This window comes from Elephas maximus, chromosome 6 (genome assembly GCF_024166365.1).
Source record: "Elephas maximus indicus isolate mEleMax1 chromosome 6, mEleMax1 primary haplotype, whole genome shotgun sequence".
Lineage (NCBI taxonomy): Eukaryota > Metazoa > Chordata > Mammalia > Proboscidea > Elephantidae > Elephas > Elephas maximus.
In genome coordinates, this window is record NC_064824.1 from 123,562,064 (window position 1) to 123,584,200 (window position 22,137).

The 22,137-nt window shown below is 38.4% G+C and overlaps 1 protein-coding gene across 1 annotated transcript; it reads left to right on the forward strand.

Annotated features, from left to right (window-relative positions):
- The first annotated feature begins 3,267 nt into the window (after nt 1-3,267).
- CCDC195 (coiled-coil domain containing 195) lies at nt 3,268-17,962 on the forward strand. The gene is made up of 3 exons (XM_049888327.1): nt 3,268-3,529; nt 10,005-10,251; nt 17,839-17,962. The coding sequence occupies exons 1-3, from the start codon at nt 3,268-3,270 to the stop codon at nt 17,960-17,962; spliced, it is 633 nt and encodes a 210-aa protein (XP_049744284.1).
- The last annotated feature ends 4,175 nt before the right edge of the window (nt 17,963-22,137 follow it).

Below are 22,137 nucleotides of genomic sequence, written 5' to 3' on the forward strand. Positions count from 1 at the left end.
ATTTTGAGAAATAAAATTATTCCTTCATTAAAAGATTTGTTTTAAATTTCTAAAAAAATGTAAGTCTAGTGCTTAAACTAAGACACATCAAAAACTACTGCCAAATCCAAGACTGAACAAGGGATTCAGATCTTTGGTCTAACTGAGATCCTTCAGCTTATTTTAGAAGGTTGTGTATAATAGAAAAATTTGTTCAGCAGTAACAAAAAAGGTCAACATTTAGATTCAGCTGGAGATAGACATTTAAAAAATATTACATAGGTAATGAGACAAGGCTCCTTTTCACAAGGTAGAAGTAATAAATAATTTTACTGTTTTATTTATTTATTTTTAATTTTACTGCAATTTGCTTTTACCCTGTGAATAAATCACAGACTTTTTTCTTGTCAAGAGAAAAAGAAGTATCTCTAGTTGGCATTTGCTTCCTCGTATATGTTTAATTTCTAGAAAAATGACAGTATGGTCTATTTAAATTTTCAAATTTCCATAAAAGCTATGTTCCTAGGAGACCCACAAATAGCCAAGATTAGAAACCAGCTCTTCTGAAGCTCTAAGGAGATACATAAGGTGAAATGGTGGTTGCTGTTGTTGTTGCTATCAGAGTCGGCTCCTGACTTGTGGCAACTCCATACACAGTAGAACAATATGCTGCCCAGTCCTGTGCCATCATCATGATCAGTTGCAGATAGGGTCATTGTGATCTGTAGGGTTATCACTGACTGATTTTCAGAAGTAGATGTCCAGTTCTTTCTAACTAGTCTGTTTTAGTTTGGAAGCTTCAAAAAAAAAAACCTGTTCGGTATCATAGCATCATGCAAGCCTCCACTGATGGAGCAATGGTGGCTGCACAAGAGGAGAATTGGCTGGGAATCAAACGCAGGTCTCTCTCATGTAACGTGAAAATTCTGCCACTGAACGTGAAAATATGAACAGGAACCAAAACCAAAAACCAAACCCAGTGCCATCGAGTCGATTCTGACTTATAGCAACCCTATAGAGCAGGGTATAACTGCCCCACAGAGTTTCCAAGGAGCACCTGGCAGATTTGAACTGCCAACCCTTTGGTTAGCAGCAGTAGCACTTAACTACTACGCCACCAGGGTAACGAGAGGGTAAACTGCAAAGGCCTCTACAGGATAACGGCCCCAAAAGATGTGCACGCCCTAAGCCCTGAAGCCTATGAATATGTTAGGTTACATGGCAAATTAATTTGCTAATCAGCTGATCTTGAAATGGAGAAATCAGCCTGTATTATCCAGCTGCACCCACTATAATCACAGGAGTCTTTATAAAAAAGAAGAGGAAGGTAGGAGAGAGAACAAGAGAGGTGGAAGTATGGGAAAGACTCAGCCTAAGGCTGCTGGATTTAAAGATGGAGGAATAGGGTCAAGGAATGCAGGCAGCCTCTAGAAGCTATAAAAAGCAAGAAAGCAGAATCTTCCCCTGGAGTCTCTAGAAAGAAACACAGCCTTGTGGACACCTTGATTTTACCTCAGTGAGGTACAATTTAGGACCTTGGATCTCCAGAAATATAAAAAAATAAATGTGTTGTTTTAAACCACTAAATTGGTGGTAATTTATCAGAACAGCAATAGGAAGCTAATACAGGCTTGTGAAAAATATATTTATTACTAATTTAACTGAATATTACAATTTTAAGGCTTGTAACATTAGCTTTTGTAATACCAAATATGCCTTAAATTAATTCTATAGTCTGAAGAGAAACTATATTTGATGAGTTGAAGTTATATTTTGTTACCTAAAACAATTTACAAATTTATAAACTCAAAAAATATAGAAGATAGTGTTGTAGCTAGAAGTCAATATTAGTTTAAAATAGATTCTAAAAATGAAAAGAAAACCCATTCTCATTTAGTTGGCTCTGACTCACAGTGACCCTATGGAACAAGATAGAACTGCCCCATAGGGTTTCCAAGGAGAAGCTGGTGGATTTGAACTGCCACCCTTTTAGTTAGCAGCTTGAGCCCTTAACTACTGCACCACCAGGGCTCCAAAATAGATTCTATATTACTTAAAATAGGAAAATTGAATCCAACACTATTTTTCATTGTCATAGAAATTTTTACATTTCCTGAATATTTAGGCTGAATTGAAGTGGTGAAGGAATTGGGCGATTCATTTCATTTTTTAAACCTCAGTTTCCGCATCTGTAAAATAAAGACAATATCCAATTCATAAAGAGATTAAATGAGATCATGCATATGAAAAGCACTAGATAAGTACCCATGACTAATGATGTCAAGAGTAATACAAACATGTTGAACCAAAGAAAAGAATTGATGCCTTTGAATTATGATGTTGGTGAAGAATATTGAATATACCATGGACTGCCGAACCAACAAATCTGTCTTGGAAGAAGTACGGCCAGAATGCTCCTTAGAAGCAAGGATGGCGAGACTTCGTCTCACATACTTTGGACATGTTATCACGAGGGACCAGTTCCTGGAGAAGCACATTACGCTTATAGAGCAGGACAGTGAAAAAGAGGAAGACCCTCAGTGAGAGGCATTGACACAGTGTTTGCAACAATGAGCTCAACCATAACGACTGAGAGGATGGCATAGGACCAGGCAATGTTTTGTTCTGTTGTAGATAGGGCCATTATGAGTTGGAATGGACTGGATAGCACTTAACAACAAAAACATTAACATCATATTTAAATAATATCACCACAGTTCATGTAACTTCTGGTATAAAGGTTATACTTCTTTAATCAACAGGTATCAAAATTAATAATTTAGCGTAAGAGTACAGAATGTGACATATTTTGCAGAGAACACAGAGCATTATTGATAAGCACCAGCTTTGATCCATTAGTGGCAGACGGCAACTAAAAGAAATATTTGGTCCTGGAAGGATCAACAAAAGAAAGACTTTGAGTTGCTGATATGATGGTGAGTTCACGGCAGGAATAAGAAACCATTCTTCCCTGGAAAATATTAGGGTGTTTCCTTTTCTTCAGATACAAAGCAATTATTCTAGAACTGTGGATGGATATGAAATGAAAGATACAAAGGAAAGCTCTGTTCTGAAAAACAACACCCAGAATGAATAAGTCATGGTGATCCCTTACCTCCCTTGACAGTCTAATTGCTCTAGTGCTGAAAGGTGACACAGAGCTGAGTGATGTGCATCGTTCGGGAAGGTTTAAGAGTGGGATCCACCAGTACCACTGCATTTAGTTCATGAGCAAATGATGACCTGGCTTCCTTGTAGGAGCAAACCAGACAGACCTGGGAAAAGACAATGGAAGCTAATATCCAGCTGATGCAAGTTATCCAGGAAACGCAGGCAGAGATCAATAAACTGGAGAAAGACAATCGCGCCCTCCGGATGAAACTGACTTCAAGTAATCAAAGACCCTTAGGCTCAGAGGAAGAATCAGAAGATGCAAGAGAAGAGGAAGCCACAGATCTTGGTAACCTAGGAGAAGTCCCTGCACAATCTTCAGCCACTCTACCTGGTAGTATTTCCACTGTTTCAGCACCAGCTTCTCGGGAACCCCAAGGTACTGAACGTTCATTGCTCTTCTGGGGTGTGGCCACCTTTGCAAAATACCTCCTAAATACTAGGCTTATTATGCTCATCACATCACTGCATAAATTGAGATTTTTGTTGTTTTTGTTAGCTATCATTGAGTAAGTCCCCAACTCATGGCAACCCTGTTAGCATGGAACCTAGCTCTGCTCAGTCCTGCACTATATCCAACATCAGTTGTGTATAGGCCGGTTGGTTTTCACTGGATGATTTTCAGACATAAATAGCCAGGCCTTTCTTCCTAATCTGTCTTAGTCTGGTAACTTCACTGAAACCTGCTCAGCATCATAGTAACATGCAAACCTCCACTGACAGTCAGGTGGTATCTGTGCATGAGCGGCACTGGCTAGGAATGGAACCCTGGTCTCCTGCATAGAAAAAAAAAAATTTTTTTTTTTTTTTCTATAGAAGGCAAGAATTCTACCACTGAACCAACACTGCCTTCATTAATGGTAGGGAATTTCGTTCTTTTTCTCCTGGTAGCTTAGCTCTGAATCCGTAGACAAAGATTTCTTCAGCATCTTCTAGCAAGCTGTTTTAACAACAAACTCTAGATATGTCATCATAAGAATGACAAGTTTGTGGTAATCGATCACTGTCAAAATAATGTGTTTTTCTCCCTTGATTTCAATATTCAAATGCTACATAAGAGAACACTGAATGTGTGTATGTCAAATGGCTGGCTCACTTACTGAGCAAGAACAGCACTGCACAATAGTTACAGGCATGGATAGCAGAGTTGGGTCAATCTGTTTGCAAGTGATTTGTCAGTCATTATCTGCTTGAATCTGAGCTCATTATTGAATATCTTTAACCTTCATTTTCTTCATCTGGAAGTAGGAATCATCATAGTATCTATATCAGAGAGTCGTATGCTTAAATGCAATAACTTAGGGTAAGAGCTTAGCATAGCATCTGGTAAGCACACACAAATAACAGATATTATTTCTTATCCACCTTTTACAAAAAATTTTATCACCCTAAATGAGTGTACTGTACATAATTCAACCTATTCTACAGACTGGAGACTTCAAAACATGAAGCCAGTGTTTGGTATGTTCTAAATTATCGAATCTCTCACCTTGTGTGGGAAAGAAATTTTGACTGAAGATTATACGTGAGGTCAGAAAACAGCAGAGAAATATGCTTCACGTTTAAATTGTCAGTGCTCACCTAAGCACAACAAATTCAAATAAAATTGACATACACATAGTTAAATACTCAGATCTCTTAAAACCATCTGTCAAAGGCTGCAATCAATGCCATTTAGGGACTCTGAACAGCTTCACAATGGAAACTGTCATAGTTACCAGTGGGTTCTCTGTCTCGTAGAGTGGTCTCCCTCTAGTATGGGACTCTGTATTTCAAAGCTAGAAACAGATTCCATTAGGGTATTTTGCCTTTTTGTCAGGTACAACTCTGGATCTGAGTAGAACTGTCTGCTAGTTATTTAATAAAACTGTGAGAGCTTAACCTACAAGAAGGTTAGACTTTCTCCTGGTGGAATGTAATGTACCCTTACTCCAGGGTTTCTCAACCTCTGTACTATTGACATCTTGGATTCAATACTTCTTTGTTAAACGGAGGCTTGGTGGCCAAATGGTTAAAGTGTTCAACTGCTAACCAAAAGTTCTGTAGTTCGGACCCACTGGCCACTGTGTGGGAGAAAGATGTGGCAGTCTTTTTTCATAAAGATTACCCAAAAAAAAAAACCCACTGCCGTCGAGTCGTTTCCGACTCATATCAACCCTATAGGACAGAGTAGAACTGCCTAACAGTTTCCAAGGAGTGCCTGGCGGATTTGAACTGCCAACCTCTTGGTTAGCAGCCATAGCACTTAACCACTATGCCACCAGGGTTTCCTCATAAAGATTACAGATTACAGCTTTGGAAATCCCATGGGGAAGTTCTACACTGTTCTATTGGGGTCACTATGAGTCAGAATCTACTTGACAACATTGGGTTCCATTCTGGTTTTTGGATTATTTGTTGTAGGGGCTACCTCTGGGCATTGCAAGATGTTTAGCAACAGCTGCCAATAGTACCTGCCTCCCCCCAGTCAAGACAATCAAAAATATCTCCAGACATTTCAAAATGCCACCTGGGGGGCAAAATTGCCCCCAGCTTAGAATCACTGTATTATTTCCAAGGTAAATAACACTCCTTTAAGTCTGTTTTTTATGGTGCTTAAAGGGAAACCCTGGTGGCGTAGTGGTTAAGTGCTACAGCTGCTAACCAAGAGTTCAGCAGTTCAAATCCACCAGGTGCTCCTTGGAAACTCTATGGGGCATTTCTACTCTGTTCTATAGGGTCGCTATGAGTCAGAATCAACTCAACGGCAGTGGGTTTTGTCCTAAAGAGGGAAACCCTGGTGGCGTAGTGGTTAAGTACTAAGGCTGCTAACCAAAAGGTTGGCAGTTCGAATTCACCAGGCGCTCCTTGGAAACTCTGTGGGGCAGTTCTACTCTGTCCTATAGGGTTGCTATGAGTCGGAATCGACTCCATGGCAGTGGATTAGTGGGTATTCTAAAGAGTAAGTAAGTTAGGTCTTGGTATATCTCTGTCCTATTCTGAAACAAGTGTTATGCTGATGTTTAAAGAACACTAAACGCTCAAGGCCTGCATGCTATGAAGCTTAGTGTATTAGAATATTAGTTAGGCCTAAAAACATAATTGATATCATATTTCTTCAGCATGCGGGTGGTAACATATAATAAGGATATTAGCATTAATTTTTTTCAGGAATATGGATTTTTTTCTTGTTAAGAGTATATTAGCATTAAATTTGACAATGACTGGTGAAGAATGTTCAAAGAAATATTGGAAACTCTTGCCAGTTGCAAATAAAATACAAAAGGAAATGCAATTTAAATTTATGCTTGGGGGCCCAGATATGTAACTTTATATATTTATTTGTGTCTTATATGTGATCAACAATTATAAGAGTAAGTGACATGATTGAGAGGGAAAAGAAAAAAAAAAAAAAAACTGCCCCGAGTATCAGGAGACCTGGGTTGTAGTCCCAGTTTTATAAAAGTTGTTGAACACTGGGCAAGTCACATAAAATCTTTGATCCTGGAATTCTCTTGTAAAATTGAATAGATTGGACTAGATGCCTTCCAAGGCCTCTTCTAGCTGTAAAGTTCTATAATTCTGTGAATGTAACATGCTTTTATGGTCACTCTTCTCATTTTTAAATAGGGATAGTGATAAAATCTTTCATAGGGCTATTGAGAGGATTAAATGAGATGGTGCAAGTAAAAGTGAACATACATTACTCAGTAGTAGTTGTCATTGTAATATAATTGGATATGTCAGAAAAAAATATCATTCAACTTGAGCATAATAATCTTTGTTAGTAGTTGTAATCATATTGTTGTTGTTGTTGTTAGGTACCGTCAAGTCCGTTCCTAGTAAGTTATCCTATGTGCGACAGAAGGAAACACTGTCTGGTCCTTCACCATCCTCACAATTGCTGCTATGCCTGATCTAATTGCTGCAGCCACTGTGTCAATTCATCTTGTTGATGGCCTCTGACCCTGTACTTTACCAAGCATGATGTCTCCTCCAGGGACGGAGCTTTCCTGATAACATGTCCAAAGTATGTGAGACATAGCCTTGCCATCCTTGCCTCTAAAGAGCATTCTAGTTGTACTTCTTCCAAGACAGATTTGTTCATTCTTTTGGCAACCCATGGTATAGTCAATATTCTTCGCCAACACCACAATTCAAAGGCATCAATTCTTCTTCAGTCTTCCTTTCGCATGCATATAAGACAACTGAAAACACCATGGCTTGGGTCAGGTGCACCTTATTCTTCGCCAACACCATAATCCAAAGGCATCCATTCTTCCGAAGTCTTCCTTATTCATCGTCCAACTTTAGCATGCATATCAGGCAAATGAAAACACCATAGCTTGGGTCAGGCACACCTTAGTCTTCAAGGTGACATCTCTCCTTTCAACACTTGAAAGAGGTCCTTTGCAGCAGATTTGCCCAATGCAATGTGTCTTTTGATTTCTTGCCTACTGCTTCCATGGGTCTTGATTGTGCATCCAAGTAAAATGAAATCCTTGACAACTTCAATCTTTTCTCCGTTTATCATGATGTTGCTTATTGGTCCAGTTGTGAGGATTTTTGTTTTATTTTGAGATATAATCCATACTGAAGGCTGTGGTCTTTAATCTTCATCAGTAAGTACTTCAAGTCCTCTTCACTTTCAGCAAGCAAGGTTGTGTCATCTGCATAACTCAGGTCATTAATGCATCTTCCTCCAATCTTGATGCCCCATTCTTCTTCATATAGTCCAGCTTCCTGGAGTATTTGCTCAGCATACAGATGGAATAGGTATGGTGAAAGGATACAACCCTGACACACACCATTCCTGACTATAAACCAGGCAGCATCCCCTTGTTCTGTTCAAATGACTGCCTCTTGATCTATATGCAGATTCCTCATGAGCACAATTAAGTGTTCCGGAATTCCCATTCTTCTCAATGTCATCCATAATTTGTTATGATCCACACAGTTGAATGCCCTTGCACAGTCGGTAAAAAGCAGGTAAACATCTTTCTGGTATTCTCTGCTTTCAGCCAGGAACCATCTCATATCGGCAATGATATTCCTGGTTCTACATCCTTTTCTGAATCTGGCTGGAATTTCTGGCAGTTCCCTGCTGATATATTGCTGCAGCAGCTTTTGAATGATCTTCAGCAAAATTTCACTTGCATGTGGTATTAGTAATATAGTTCAATAATTTCCACATTTGGTTGGATCACCTTTCTTGGGAATAGGCATAAATATGGATCTCTTCCAGTTGGTTGGCCAAGTAGCTGTCTTCCAAATTTCTTGGCGTAGATGAATGAGCACTTCCAGTGCTGCATCCATTGGTTGAAGCATCTCAATCGATATTCTGTCAATTCCTGGAGCCTTGCTTTTTCACCAGTGCCTTCAGTGCAGCTTGGACTTCTTCCTTCTGTACCATCAGTTCCTGATCATATGCTACCTCCTGAAATGGTTGAAGGTCGACCAATTCTTTCTGGTACAATGACTCTATATTCCTTCCATCTTCATTTGATGCTTCCTGAGTCGTTTAATATTTTCCCCCATAGAATCCTTCAATATGGCAACTCAAGGCTTGAATTTTTTCTTCAGTTCTTCCAGCTTGGGAAATGCGCAGCATGTTTTTCCCTTTTGGTTTTTTATCTCCAGGTCATGTACATGTCATTATAATACTTTATTTTGCCTTCTCAAGCCCCTCTTTGAAATCTTCTGTTCAGCTCTTTTACTACATCATTTCTGCCTATTGCTTTAGCTAGTTGATGTTCAAGAGCAAGATTCAGAGTCTCTTTTGACATCCCTTTTGGTCTTTTCTTTCTTTCCTATCTTTTTAATGACCTCTTGCTTTCTTCATGTATGATGTCCTTGATGTCATCCCACAACTCGTCTGGCCTTCGGTCATTCATGTTCAACGTGTCAAATCTCTTCTTGAGATAGTCTCTAGATTCAGGTAGGATATCATATATTGCCAATTTTAATTGGAATTTATTCTTGCAACTAAATACATTTGAGAGTACAGGACCCGGAGAGATTAAGTAACTTGCCCAAGCCCCTTTAGAAAACAGGATAATAAACCCATTCTATGAGAAAGAACAATATAAAAATCAGAAATGTGAATTTCACTTTAAGAAAAGGAAAAATTTAATTAAAGATGAACTGGAAGCAAATCACTAAAAGTTCTTCTGATTATTCTGTGACAGCTGTAGTGAGATAAAGAAAGGCTTTTCATGAGTGGAGACACATTCCTTCCATCAACACCTGAGGGCCTAGAGCCATACTACAGCTGAGGGGCACTGCTGCTTGGTAATTGTATTGAAACGGTAAATGTTTTGTTATATGTATCGAGTCGATTCCGATTCATAGCGACCCTATAGGACAGAGTAGAACTGCCCCCATAGAGTTTCCAAGGAGCGCCTGGTGGATTTGAACTGCCAACCCTTTGGTTAGCAGCCGTAGCACTTAACCATATATGTTATATGTATATTTACCACAAATAATATATGTGAGTGTGTGTGTATACTCATACATACATACTTAAAAAAAATAGTTGCAGTCAAACTGACTCCAACTCAGGGTGACCCCATTTGTGTCAGAGTAGAACTGTTCTCCATAGGGCTTTCAGTGGCTGATTTTTCGGAAGTAGACCTCCAGGCCTTTCTTCTGAGGTGACTCTGGGCATATTAGAACCTCCTACTTTTTGGTTATCAGCTGAGTGCATTAACTCTTTGCATCACATACATGCATATATACATACATACATGTACACGTACACACTCATATACATATATATATATTGCACTGTGAATGCTGAAAGTGTGCTCAGAACGATCCCTATTGAATCATTAAGGGTAGAATTTTTGAACTTTAATTTTTTGTCTCCTGTACAGGCAATGTTATGATCATAAGACGCTATTCCATTTCCTCATCAGTTAATTCATTTGCTGCAATTGATCCCTGGAAAACTGGAAAAAGACTTCCAAGTACTGGAATTCTAAAACCTCAAGGAACATTTAAATCACTGGTTAGTTCTTCAGTTAAGAAGCAAGACAATGAAGAAAAGATGTTTGCAGCAGATTCTTGTACCAGCCATAGTTTCAGCCAAAGAGCTTTACCCGAACATATTTTTGGTTGCAGGTAATGAACAGTATGTATCAAGGTAGTGTACAAGTGTATGGTATGATGGTTACTGAGATATCCCCCCTGGATAATCAGGGTCTTATCTAATGGTGGACACAAAGCGAAATAGCATATTAGGCCAAGATAATTTCCATCTCACTATGTCCATTCTGGGGAATCAAAAGAGACAAACTTATTTGAGATCAAATGGCACTCTCAGATAGAGGTCTCTAATAAGTGGAAAACTTAATATGTCTTCATTTGTTTGTCAAATATTAATAATCATACAGTGTTTTTGAGGTAGTCACTGGTGATAAAAAATATTCAGTAAGAGATAAAATCCTATGCTCAAAATGCTCATGTAATGACGAAGACTCACATATAAACTCCCCATTGCAATAATGTGCCTCTCAGGGAGACAAGACAGTTATTTTAGAGCTGACCACAGAATTCCTCTCTGAGAGAGAATTGTCCTCATGTAGGCAGAGTATTATAGGCTTCTGAGGGAGTATTAAAAAAAAAAAAAAAAAAAAGGGGACCCTTCAGGTATAACCCCAAAGAGCCAAGAGACAAAGAGACAACTGAAGTGCTCTTTAAAATACGTGAGTTGATATTCAAGTTGAGAACAACCTAAAAATCGGAGAGATTTGAGAAAACGTTTGAGGGTGAGGCTGGGGGTCTTTGCAAGGAAACTTAGCCAGTGGTCCCTGTAGTGGGTGAAGCCAAGAGACCTTTCAGAACAAGGTTGTCTAATGCCAAGTATTACTTGATCTTCTCTACTGTCCTGGAGATTGGCCTTCCCTCTCACACATTCCACATTCTTCTCATCCAACTCCCAGTTAGACCCTGACTCTTTAGCAAAAGACTTGTACACATTTGTCTTGTGCAAGTGCAAGGAGGAAAATCAAAAAAAGAGTCTGGGTTTCTTGATTAGCTTATCACAAGGAAGAGAAAGGGGGACAAACATGGCTACTGAGAGAATAGTGAATCATCAAATTCAGCAGTGGCAGGAAATCAAATCATGGGAGAGTTATAAGTAGGAGGCCTTAAGGAATTCTCATAAATATTAGCAAGAGCAATGGACTTCCCACAGATGTGAGGTAGGAGGGTTGAGCCAGTTATATTTGAATTTCAGAAGGCAAGATGAAAATGATGTTCACTTGTAGAAAGCTCAATTCTAGAAGCAGAGAGCACAGCCTGAGTCAAGAAAGACAACTGAACTCAGCCAGGCAAAGAAAACTGGCAAAAGCTTCACATGCAGAGCAAAAATTATCACTAATCAAGAGGGGGTTCGCATAGCTCTCTTCTCTAGTCCTCCCCTAAAGCAAGTATCATCAGGAATTTTGTTTCCATTCTTTCTATCCTTTCACTCTATGTTTTTATACTTTTATTACATATATTCATTGATTCATCAAATACAGCCTGTGTAGTATGTGCCAGGCAGGGTTGTAGACCCTAATCATACAACAGAGAATAAAATTGTCAAAAATCCCTGCTCACGTGGCACTTATAGTCTATGTAGCATGATATTAAATAAAGAAGAAAATATGTAAAGTGCATATTATGTTAGAAGGAAATAAGTACTAAAGAGAAAGACAAAGTAACAAAAGGTAGAAAAAAGTATTAGAGGAGAAAGGATTGTTGAAATTGTTTTATATCATGGCCAGAAAATGTCTCACCATTGGAATCAAGAAGAAAGAGAGAGTCCTGAGGATATCTGAGGGATGAACACCCCAGGTCCTGAGAAGAACAAATGCAAAGGACTTGGGTGTGTTGAAGGACAACTAAGGAGGCCAGTGTGCCTGGAATCCAGCAAGCAAGCCAGAGATCAATAAGAGATAAAGGCCAACAGCCAAGAAATGGCCTTTCACCTCCTACAATGACTCTGAATTTGTTCTAAGTGAATTGAGGCACATAACATGCTCTTTTCATTTTAAAAGGATCATGTTCTGAGCCTGGTTGTGGAAAGACTGCAGGAGAGCAATACAGAAGGCAAGGAGGCCAGTTATAAAGCTATAAAATAATCTAGGCAAGAGATGATTAGTCAAGGATGGTAACAATCGCTGTAGTTTCTGGATCTGGTTTGAAGGTAGAGCCAACAAAGTTTGTTGGCAGGTCAGGTACTGGAAATGGAAATAAGAACTGTACATCCAACTACTGGGTTCCAACAGTCAAGTGTTTTCAAAGAGGGAAGAGAAAACAAAGATATGTCCTTTGCCTTTAAAAAAGAGTAAAATTATTATTTCCAATAATAAAATCACTAAATGTTTATTGTAAAAAAAAAAGATGGCAATTATAAAATATAAATACAATATGCAAAGTAAAACGTATACAAAGGAAAATTCCTCCAAAATCCCACTACCAAAATTACTACCTTTTAGATTTTGATGTATATCTTTCCAGGCATATGACTACATATTTTGAAATTCTACAGTGCATATATTATAATCTGTTTTTTATACATTAAAACTATTATATTTTCACAGACCTACAACTCTAACTGATAACTGTTGTTGTTGTTGTTGTTGTTGTTGTTGTTAGGTGTCATCCAGTCGGTTCTGACTCATAGCAACCCTAGGCACAACAGAACGAAACACTGCCCGATCCTGAGCCATCCTTACAATCATTGTTATACTTGAGCTCATTGTTGCAGCCACTGGGTCAATCTACCTCGTTGAGAGTCTTCCTCTTTTCCACTGACCCTCTACTCTGCCAAGCATGATGTCCTTCTCCAGGGACTGATCCCTCCTGACAACATGTCCAAAGTATGTAAAACACAGTCTTGCCATCCTTGCCTCTAAGAAGAATTCTGGCTGTACTTCTAAGACAGATTTGTTCATTCTTTTGGCAGTCCATGGTATATTCAACATTCTTTGCCAACACCACAATTCAAAGGTGTCAATTCTTCTTCGGTCTTTCTTATTCATGGTCCAGCTTTCACATGCATATGATGCAACTGGAAATACCACGGCTTGGGTCAGGCGTACCTTAGTCTTCAAGGTGACGTCTTTGCTCTTCAACACTTTAAAGAGGTCCTTGTAGCAGATTTACCCAATGCAATGCGTCTTTTGATTTCTTGATTGCTGTTTTCATGGCTGTTGATTGTGGACCCAAGTAAAATGAAATCCTTGACAACTTCAATCTTTTCTCCATTTATCATGGTGTTGCTCATTGGTCCACTTGTGAGGATTTTTGTTTTTTTTATGTTGAGGTGCAATCTATACTGAAGGCTGTGGTCTTTGTTCTTCATGAGTAAGTGCTTCAAGTCCTCTTCACTTTCAGCAAGCAAGGTTGTGTCATCTGCATAATGCAGGTTGTTAATGAGTCTTCCTCCAATCCTGATGCCCTGTTCTTCTTCATATAGTCCAGCTTTTCGTATACAGCATACAGGTTGAATAGGTATGGTGAAAGAATACAACCCTGACACACACCTTTCCTGACTTTAAACCAATCAATATCCCCTCGTTCTGTCCCAACAATTGCCTCTTGATCTATGTAAAGGTTCCTCATGAACACAATTAAGTGTTCTGGAATTCCCAGTCTTCACAACGTTATCTATAATTTGTTATGATCCACATAGTCGAATGCCTTTGCACAGTCAATAAAACACAGGTAAACATCCTTCTGGTATTCTCTGCTTTTAGCCAGGATCCACCTGACATCAGCAATGATATCTCTGGTTCCATGTTCTCTTCTGAAACCAGCCTGAATTCTGGCAGTTCCCTGTCAATACACTACTGCAACCATTTTTGAATGATCTTCAGCAGAATTTTGTTTGTGTGTAATATTAATAATATTGTTCTATAATTTCCACATTTGGTTGGATCATCTTTCTTGGGAATAGGCATAAATATGGATCTTTTCCAGTCAGTTGGACAGGAAGGTGTCTTCCGTATTTCTTGGCATAGACCAGTGAGCACCTCCAGCGTTGCATCTGTTTGTTCAAACATCTCAACTGATATTCCATCAATTCCTGGATCCTTGTTTTTCACCAATCCCTTCAGAGCAGCTTGGACTTTTTCCTTCAGTACCATCGGTTCCTGATCATATGCCACCTCTTGAAATGGTTGAACATTGACCAATTCTTTTTGGTATAATGACTCTGTGTATTCCTTCCATCTTCTTTTGATGCTTCCTGTGTCGTTTGATATTTTCCCCAGAAAATCCTTCACTATTGCAACTCAGGGTTTAAATTTTTTCTTCAGTTCTTTCAGCTTGAGAAACACCGAGTGTGTTCTTCCCTTTTGGTTTTCCATCTCCAGCTCTTTGCACATGTCATTATAATACATTCAATTTCAGACTGCAACAGCTGATAAAAATCTTCTATGTCTTCATCTTTGGCCCTAGTGGTTGGTAGGCAAATTTGAATAATAGTTGCATTAACTGGTCTTCCTTGTAAAAAATCGTTGTAGGCGTATGGATATTATCCTATCACTGACAGTGTTGTACTTCAGGATAGATCTTGAAACGTTCTTTTTGACAATGAATGCAGCGCCATTCCTCTTCGATTTGTCATTCCCAGAATAGTAGACTGTATGATTGTCTGATACAAAATGGCCAATACCAGTCCATTTCCGCTCACTAATGCCTAGGTTATCGATGTTTATGTGTTCCATTTCATTTTTGATGATTTCCAGTTTTCCTAGATCCATACTTCGTACATTCCAGGTTCCAATTACTAATGGATGTTTGTAGCTCTTTCTTAACATTTTGAGTCGCGCGGCCTTAGCAAATGAAGGTCCTGAAAGCTTTACTCCATCCACGTCATTAAGATCGACTCTACTTTGAGGAGGCAGCTCTTCCCCAGCCATCTTTTGAGTGCCTTCCAACCTGGGGGGCTCATCTTCCAGCACTATATCAGACAATGTTCTGCTGCTATTCATAAGGTTTTCACTGCCTAATGGTTTTCAGAGGTAGACTTCTGGGTTCTTCTTCCTAGTCCATCTTAGTCTGGAAGCTCAGCTGAAAACCGTCCTCCATGGGTGGTCCTGCTGGTATCTGAATACCACTGGCATAGCTTCCAGCAACACGCAAGCCCCCACAGTTCCACAAACTGACAGAGACGTGGTGGTATTATAAACTGATAATTATAATACTATTAATTTTATCATTTCCATTTATTTGCTCTGATAATTTGAGAACCAAGCCAACATTTATACTATGTTATTTTTCTGAACCAAAATGTTTTCCAAATCCCAAACTGCCGATTATTGAACTATTTAGAACACAATCTATTTCTAATTTAGAAGCTATTTTAATTTTAAAGATTGAGCCAATATAGAATTTTGTTAAAACAAGAAAATCAGTACTGGCTTAAAATCAACAGCTGGGTTGGCATAACATCTGCTAGATACAAAAGACTATTGAGTAAAAGTTAAACATGTGTTTTGGAGTTGTTGTTGTTGTTGTTAGGTGCCTTGCAATGTGTTCTGACTCATAGAGACCCTATGCACAACAGAACGAAATACTGCCCCCTTCTGTGCTGTCCTCACAATTTTTGCTATCCTTGAGCCCATTGTTGTAGTCACTGTGTCAATCCATCTCATTTAAGGTCTTCCTCTTTTCCGCTGACCCTGTACTCTGCCAAGAATGATGTCCTTCTCCAGGGACTGATCCCTCCTGATAACATGTCCAAGATATGTGAGATGCAGTCTCGCCACCCTTGCTTCTAAGGAGCATTTTGGTTGTACTTCTTCCAAGACAGATGTGTTTGTTCTTTTGGCAGCCCATGGTATATTCAATATTCTTTGCCAACATCACAATTCAAAGGCATCAATTCTTCTTCGGTCTTCCTTTCATGTGCATATGAGGCAATTGAAAACACCGTGGCTTGGGTCAGGTGCACCTTAGTCCTTTTTTATTTTGTTTTACTTTTGTAGAGATTAAATAACAAAGTAGCACAAAAAAAATCAGCTCATTATTCCCCAATTGCTTGGTAAATTCGTTTACTTTCTAATAGCTTTCAAAGAATTTTACAAAGATTTATCGAAAACCAATTTGCTTGAATTGGCTTTTCAATTATATCAAACATCATTCCTAATTTCCTTGTGAACTTTTCCATTATTGTACTAAGAAAGTATTTTACAGAATAATTTCAATATCAAGATTTCTAAGAACCAAAGCTTTCCAAAAACTAGAGATAAGATTTTAATTTTTCCTTAATTAGATATAGAAATCCAATCCACTCCTGGGCTTAAGAAAAAAGTAATCTCAGGCTATTGAAAAGATTAGGGAAAAGGATTCATATAGACAGTTAAAATTAGAAATGCTATTTTATTCATTTTGCTTTTAGGAGAAACCAGACATACTAAAATAAATATAGTCTCTCCTTTTCCTAGAGCAAAGTGGTTAAGAAGTGAGCCTCTGTAATTAGACAACTAAAATTCTAACTCTATCACTTTTCAAATCCCATGACCTTGGAAACCTTTTTAGTCTATCTTGTGTCACGGTTTCCTTCTCCGTAAAAAAGAGAATCACAATAGGAATTACCTCATAGTTTTTGTGATGAATAAGTGAGATAATAGAGTGAGTGCTTGCTAAGTGGCACTGTTTTTATTGACCCCAGCATTTGGAAACACTGGCCTTCCTTTCAAGGGTAGGAGCAAATGCATTCTCCCAGAAGAGGCCACCAAATGCCATTTAGTGAAATTGGTGCCTTAACTAGCAAAAGTTATTGTCAGCTGCCATTGAGTTGGCCCTGACTCCTGGCGATGTCATCCATGCACAACAGAACAAAATGCTGCCCAGTCTCATGCCATCCCCGTGATCATTTGGGTATTGGACAGTTGTGACACACAGTGTTTTCAGTAGCTGATTTTTGAAAGTAGATCTCCAGGCCCTTCTTCCTAGTCTGTCTTAGTCTGGAAGCTCCGCTGAAGCCTGTTCTTGATCAGAACAACAGCAAGCCTCCATTGAAAGACAGGTAGTGGCTGTGCTTGAGGTGCATTAGTTGGAAATCGAACCCAGCCATCCCACGTGGAAGGCAAGACATCGACCACTGAACCAACAGGCAATCATTTTGAACAGTGTACTTTAGACTTACACCTAAGAGCAATTGATCCTGATTTATGTCCAAAATCTGTACAACACTGTTAGAGGTAAAAGGAGAAGTGAGCAAAATGAAAAGACAATCTCCCGGTTAATACTGAGTCATTGTTGTTGTTCCTCTCACTCCTTTATTATTCAGGTGTAGCAGATGTTCAATTAGTTCAAAGTCAAAAAGGAGCAGATTGATCTGAATTATAAGCTAATTGCCTCAACTCTAACTGCATCTCAGCTGAAGAGCTTTGATATGAAAGACCTTTGCCTAAGACAGCGCAGTGTTACTCTGCTTTAAGCATCAAGCTAATTATCTTGAGGTTTAGAGACACTCCCTCAATCATTTTAAATCTTAGTTTCATAAGCATGACTCATTGTGCTTAATTAAAAGATCAATCCCAAAATGTTTTCTTACATCATTGTTGAACAACTTATCACAAAATTATTATAATATTTTTTAAATGGATATCCAACATACTACACAGTATTTGATGACTTGGAAAAAATAGAAAATACTTTGTATAAAGGATCACTAAATTTTTTTTCCCCTTATTCTGTTTTCTTTAGGGACAAGATAAAGACAATCAGTTTTCTGTTACCCATGGACATATCTGCATATTCCAAAAATTCAAGTTTTTTGAAATATTCACCAAGTCAGACCACTAACAAGCTAAGTACCATTATGGAATAGGATGTGTGATTCCCAAGAGATGGGAATGTTAAGGCCTAGCTCGGTCAGGATCCTCCTCTGCAAAAACCTCTGGCCAGAGGCCCAGTAAGACATACAAAATCCAGGTCACTGGACTCTGTTGGGCAAAAAAATGGAAGTTATTACTTTTTGTTGTTTTTGAGTATGAAGGACTGATCTGTGTACAGTGGCTATTGTAGTTTGTCTACTTACCATGTGAACAATTAAATGTGATTTACACTAAGCCTCCAATCTCTGCATTATGCCATCAGGAAATGCTGCTGTTCACATCATAAGTGTCACTTTCCCGGTTGAAACTATGACAAATCTTCAAAAAGTTCCAGTTTTCATTAAAGTCATAAAAAAAAAAATAGTGATCCTTCTTACAGTTGATTGCATGTCGACATTTCACAAATACCAGCTCACTTGGCCTTTTAATATACTTGTGTCATAGATGTGTATATGCAAATACAACTGACTATCATCATATACATTATGGACTCAGAGGAACTATGGACTGGCTAAATGCAAAGAAATTAAACCTGACTGGAAGGGGAGAGAAAAAGGTTCAGATGATCAATACTGAAGGGCTAGGAACTCTCAGAAACTCCCACAATTCCTGAGCTTGTAGTCAAGAGAAAATCACCACTTCCTGGTTTGTAGCAATGATGCCTCATCCCAGACTTACAGAATTGGCTGGGGAACAAAAGCTGGAACAGAGAGAGGGAGGAACTCCAAAAGAAGACCAGAAACTCACATTTTAAACAAGCTGTCCAAGATAATATTGATGGCAGCCATGTTTATGATCTACAGTTATAAATGTAAGAAACATGGTTTAGGGCTCCCCAGGTCTGGTTCCAGGTTGAAACGGAAGCAATCAAGCAATTAAAGACTTGAAATGGTCCAAACTTTTCTAGGAAGGGACTTTAATAGTCACAGAAATCACCTAGAAAGAGACAAATGAATCAACTAAGACCCTGGGGTAAAAGTCACCTAATAGGATCAAATACTTCTTTTACTGATGATATTCACTTAAGATTAACAATACTTTCAACACACAACAGGTGTACAGTAGGGCAAGGTTACAACCAGAGGGGATAGATACAAATGAGATGTAAAAAACACATTCAGCTCAGAATAAAGACACACTTACAGATATTCAATAATTAAGCTACTAAACAATGAGATTGCTGGCATTTTTAGTTTATGTACAATTATATTCTCTGGATATATTCACAAAATGAAGAATTTCATGCAACATCAGTTAAACGTTTCTGAAACAGGAAAAAAAAAATAACAATGAATGACAACCCAAGTTACAATGTCATAACTGGCAAAGTTACCCAAACCCACAAGTTATAATGACAAATTACCCTAGTGCCACACTCAATGACTGGTATATAATAGGCACTTCATAGATGTTCAGGATCCTTGGGTGATGTAAATGTTAACTCATTCAATTCAAACTGAAAGGTTGGAGGTTTGAATCCACACAGAAGCATCTTGGAAGAAAGGCCTAGTGATCTACTTCTGAAAAATCACCCACTGAAAATCCTACAGAGCACAGTTCTACTCTGTTCAACGTGATGGCAACTGGTTTGGTTTATTTGCTTCTTGTATGTGCATTGAACTGAATTAACAGTTACATGAGTCTAATGCTGCCCAGTGAAATATTCTGCCTCATCAAATTTTAAACTTTGAAATTAAATCATTTAGTATTTTTTTTTTTTTTAGTATTATGATTAGAGAAGCAAAGCCCTATCTGTGTTCCTTGGCTTATTATATTGTTTGATAGTAAGCCCTCTGAGCAAATGTTTAAAAGTGATGAGCTACAAAGCTCAAGAAAACCATCTCAGTCATACTCTGATCTATCAATTACATTTATATGTCTTTTCCTCCTATTGCCCATGATTCCAGTGGTATGTATCAAACTGTGATTAAGTCCAGGGTTATGAGAACTCAAAGCCTTCCAGGCTCAGACAAATAACAGAAATGTGTGGGGGTGCTGGAGAGCCCTCCTGGGCATGCTCCATCTAAAGGGAGCTTAGGCTACTCACTTTCATGATGTTTTGTGGCAAAGCAGACAGTATTGCCAGATGGCCTATTTTTCACGAAATTTGTAAATCAGCATTTTTGTGGGTAATGTCCTGACTTGTAAATGGTGTTCTCTTGTTCCATTTTTAAACATTGTGAAAATCAAATACAACATGTATGCAGGCGACATGTAGCCCCTAAACCACAAACACCAAACCAGTTGCCATTGAGTTGATTCCAACCCATGGCAACCCCATGTGTGTCTCAGTAGAACTGTGCTCCATGGGATTTTCAATGGTTGTAGTCTTTTGGAAGTAGACTGACAGATCTTTCTTCAAAGATGACTTTGGGTGGATTCAAATTACCCACCTTTCAGTTGGTAGTCGAGCACTTAACGTGTTATCTCACCCATGTAGACCCCAGGACACCAGTTTTCAAACTCTGATTTAAATCTGATTTCTTAAGCACAGGGATCCAAAACAAGAGAGTGGCTCTGGAAAGCTACAATTTGAAGAATGGAAAGGGAAGAAGGAAGTTTGGGGTTGGAGTATGATAAAACACTCTGGGAAAGAAGAGGCAGGTAGTTATTTAGTCAACAAATAATGTTCTGTCATATTCCTTTCTCAAGAATCTGTGTTCTCAAGAATCTGTGAAATACTTAATTTTTTAAATATCAATGAAAGAAAACATTCAATCATTCAAGCTGTGTTCTAAAAAAGCATGCAGTAAAATAATACTTTCTTACATAGAAATGAATAAAAGACTTTTGCAGCTTTATTTCTTCTCTGGTTTCTGCCTTTATTATTAGTACCACAGGACAGTCAAAATAGTTCATGACTACAATAATACATTTAAAAAGAAATACTGAGTTTATCCAATCTCATATGCATATACTAAGTAGTTTGAAACTATTAACTGTTGTTGTTAGGTGCCATCGGTTTGGCTCTAACTCACAGCTACCCTACGCATAACAGAATGAAACAGTGCCCAACCCTGCACCATCCTCACAATCCTTGCTGTTTGAGCCCATTGTGGCAGCAACTGTGTCAATTCATCTCATTGAAGGTCTTGCTCTTTTTTGCTGACCCTCTAATTTATGAAGCACGATGTCCTTATCCAGGGACCAGTCCCTCCTCATAGCATGTCCAAAGTATGGGAAACGAAGACTCGCCATCCTTGCTTCTAAGGAGCATTCTGGCTGTACGTTTTCCAAGACATATTTGTTAGTTCTTTGGCAGTCTGTGGTATACCCAATGCTCTTCACCAACACCATAATTCAAATGCATCAATTCTTTGTCTTTCTTATTCATTGTCCAGCTTTTGAATGCATATGATGTGATCGAAAATACAGTGGCTTGGGTCAGGCACACCTTAGTCCTCAAAGTGACATCTTTGATTTTAACAATTTAAAGAGGTTTTTTGCAACAGATCTGCCCAACGCAACATGTCATTTTGTTTCCTGACTGCTGTTTCCATGGGCATTGATTGTGGATCCAACTAAAATGAAATCCTTGACAACTTCAGTCTTTCCTCCATTTATCACGATGTTGCTTATTGGTCCTGCTGTGAGAAATTTTGTTTTCTTTATACTGAGGTATAATCCATACTGAAAGTCATTTACTAATTGATGCATCAGCTTCCCTGTTTTAAGTCTTTAAGCTTGTTTTATTATTGAGAGTTCTTTACGTAAATTGGTATCTGGCTGATGCTGTCCTTTGTCCTTGATTCCGGTTGTTGTCTGATGTTGTTGATTCTCTAACGGAAGGACTCCCTTTAATATTTCTTGTAAGTTTAGTTTGGTTTTTATGAATTCCCTTAATTTGTGTTTATCTGAAAATGTCCTAACTTCATTGCATTTGAGTGAGAGTTTTGAAGGGTATATTATTCTTATTTGGCAATTTTTTTCTTTCAAGGTTTTATATATATCATCCCATTGCCTTCTTGTCTGCATTGTTTCTGCTTAGATAAGTTTTATTGTTTCCTCTTTTTAAGGGACTTTTCAGGATTCTGCTCTCAGGATTCTTTGTCTTTGATTTTGGCAATTGTGATTATGATATGCCTTGGTGTCTTTCTTTTGGGTCTTTCCTATATGGGGTTTATTGAGCTTCTTCAATGGCCAGACTTTTGTCTTTCATGATATTTGG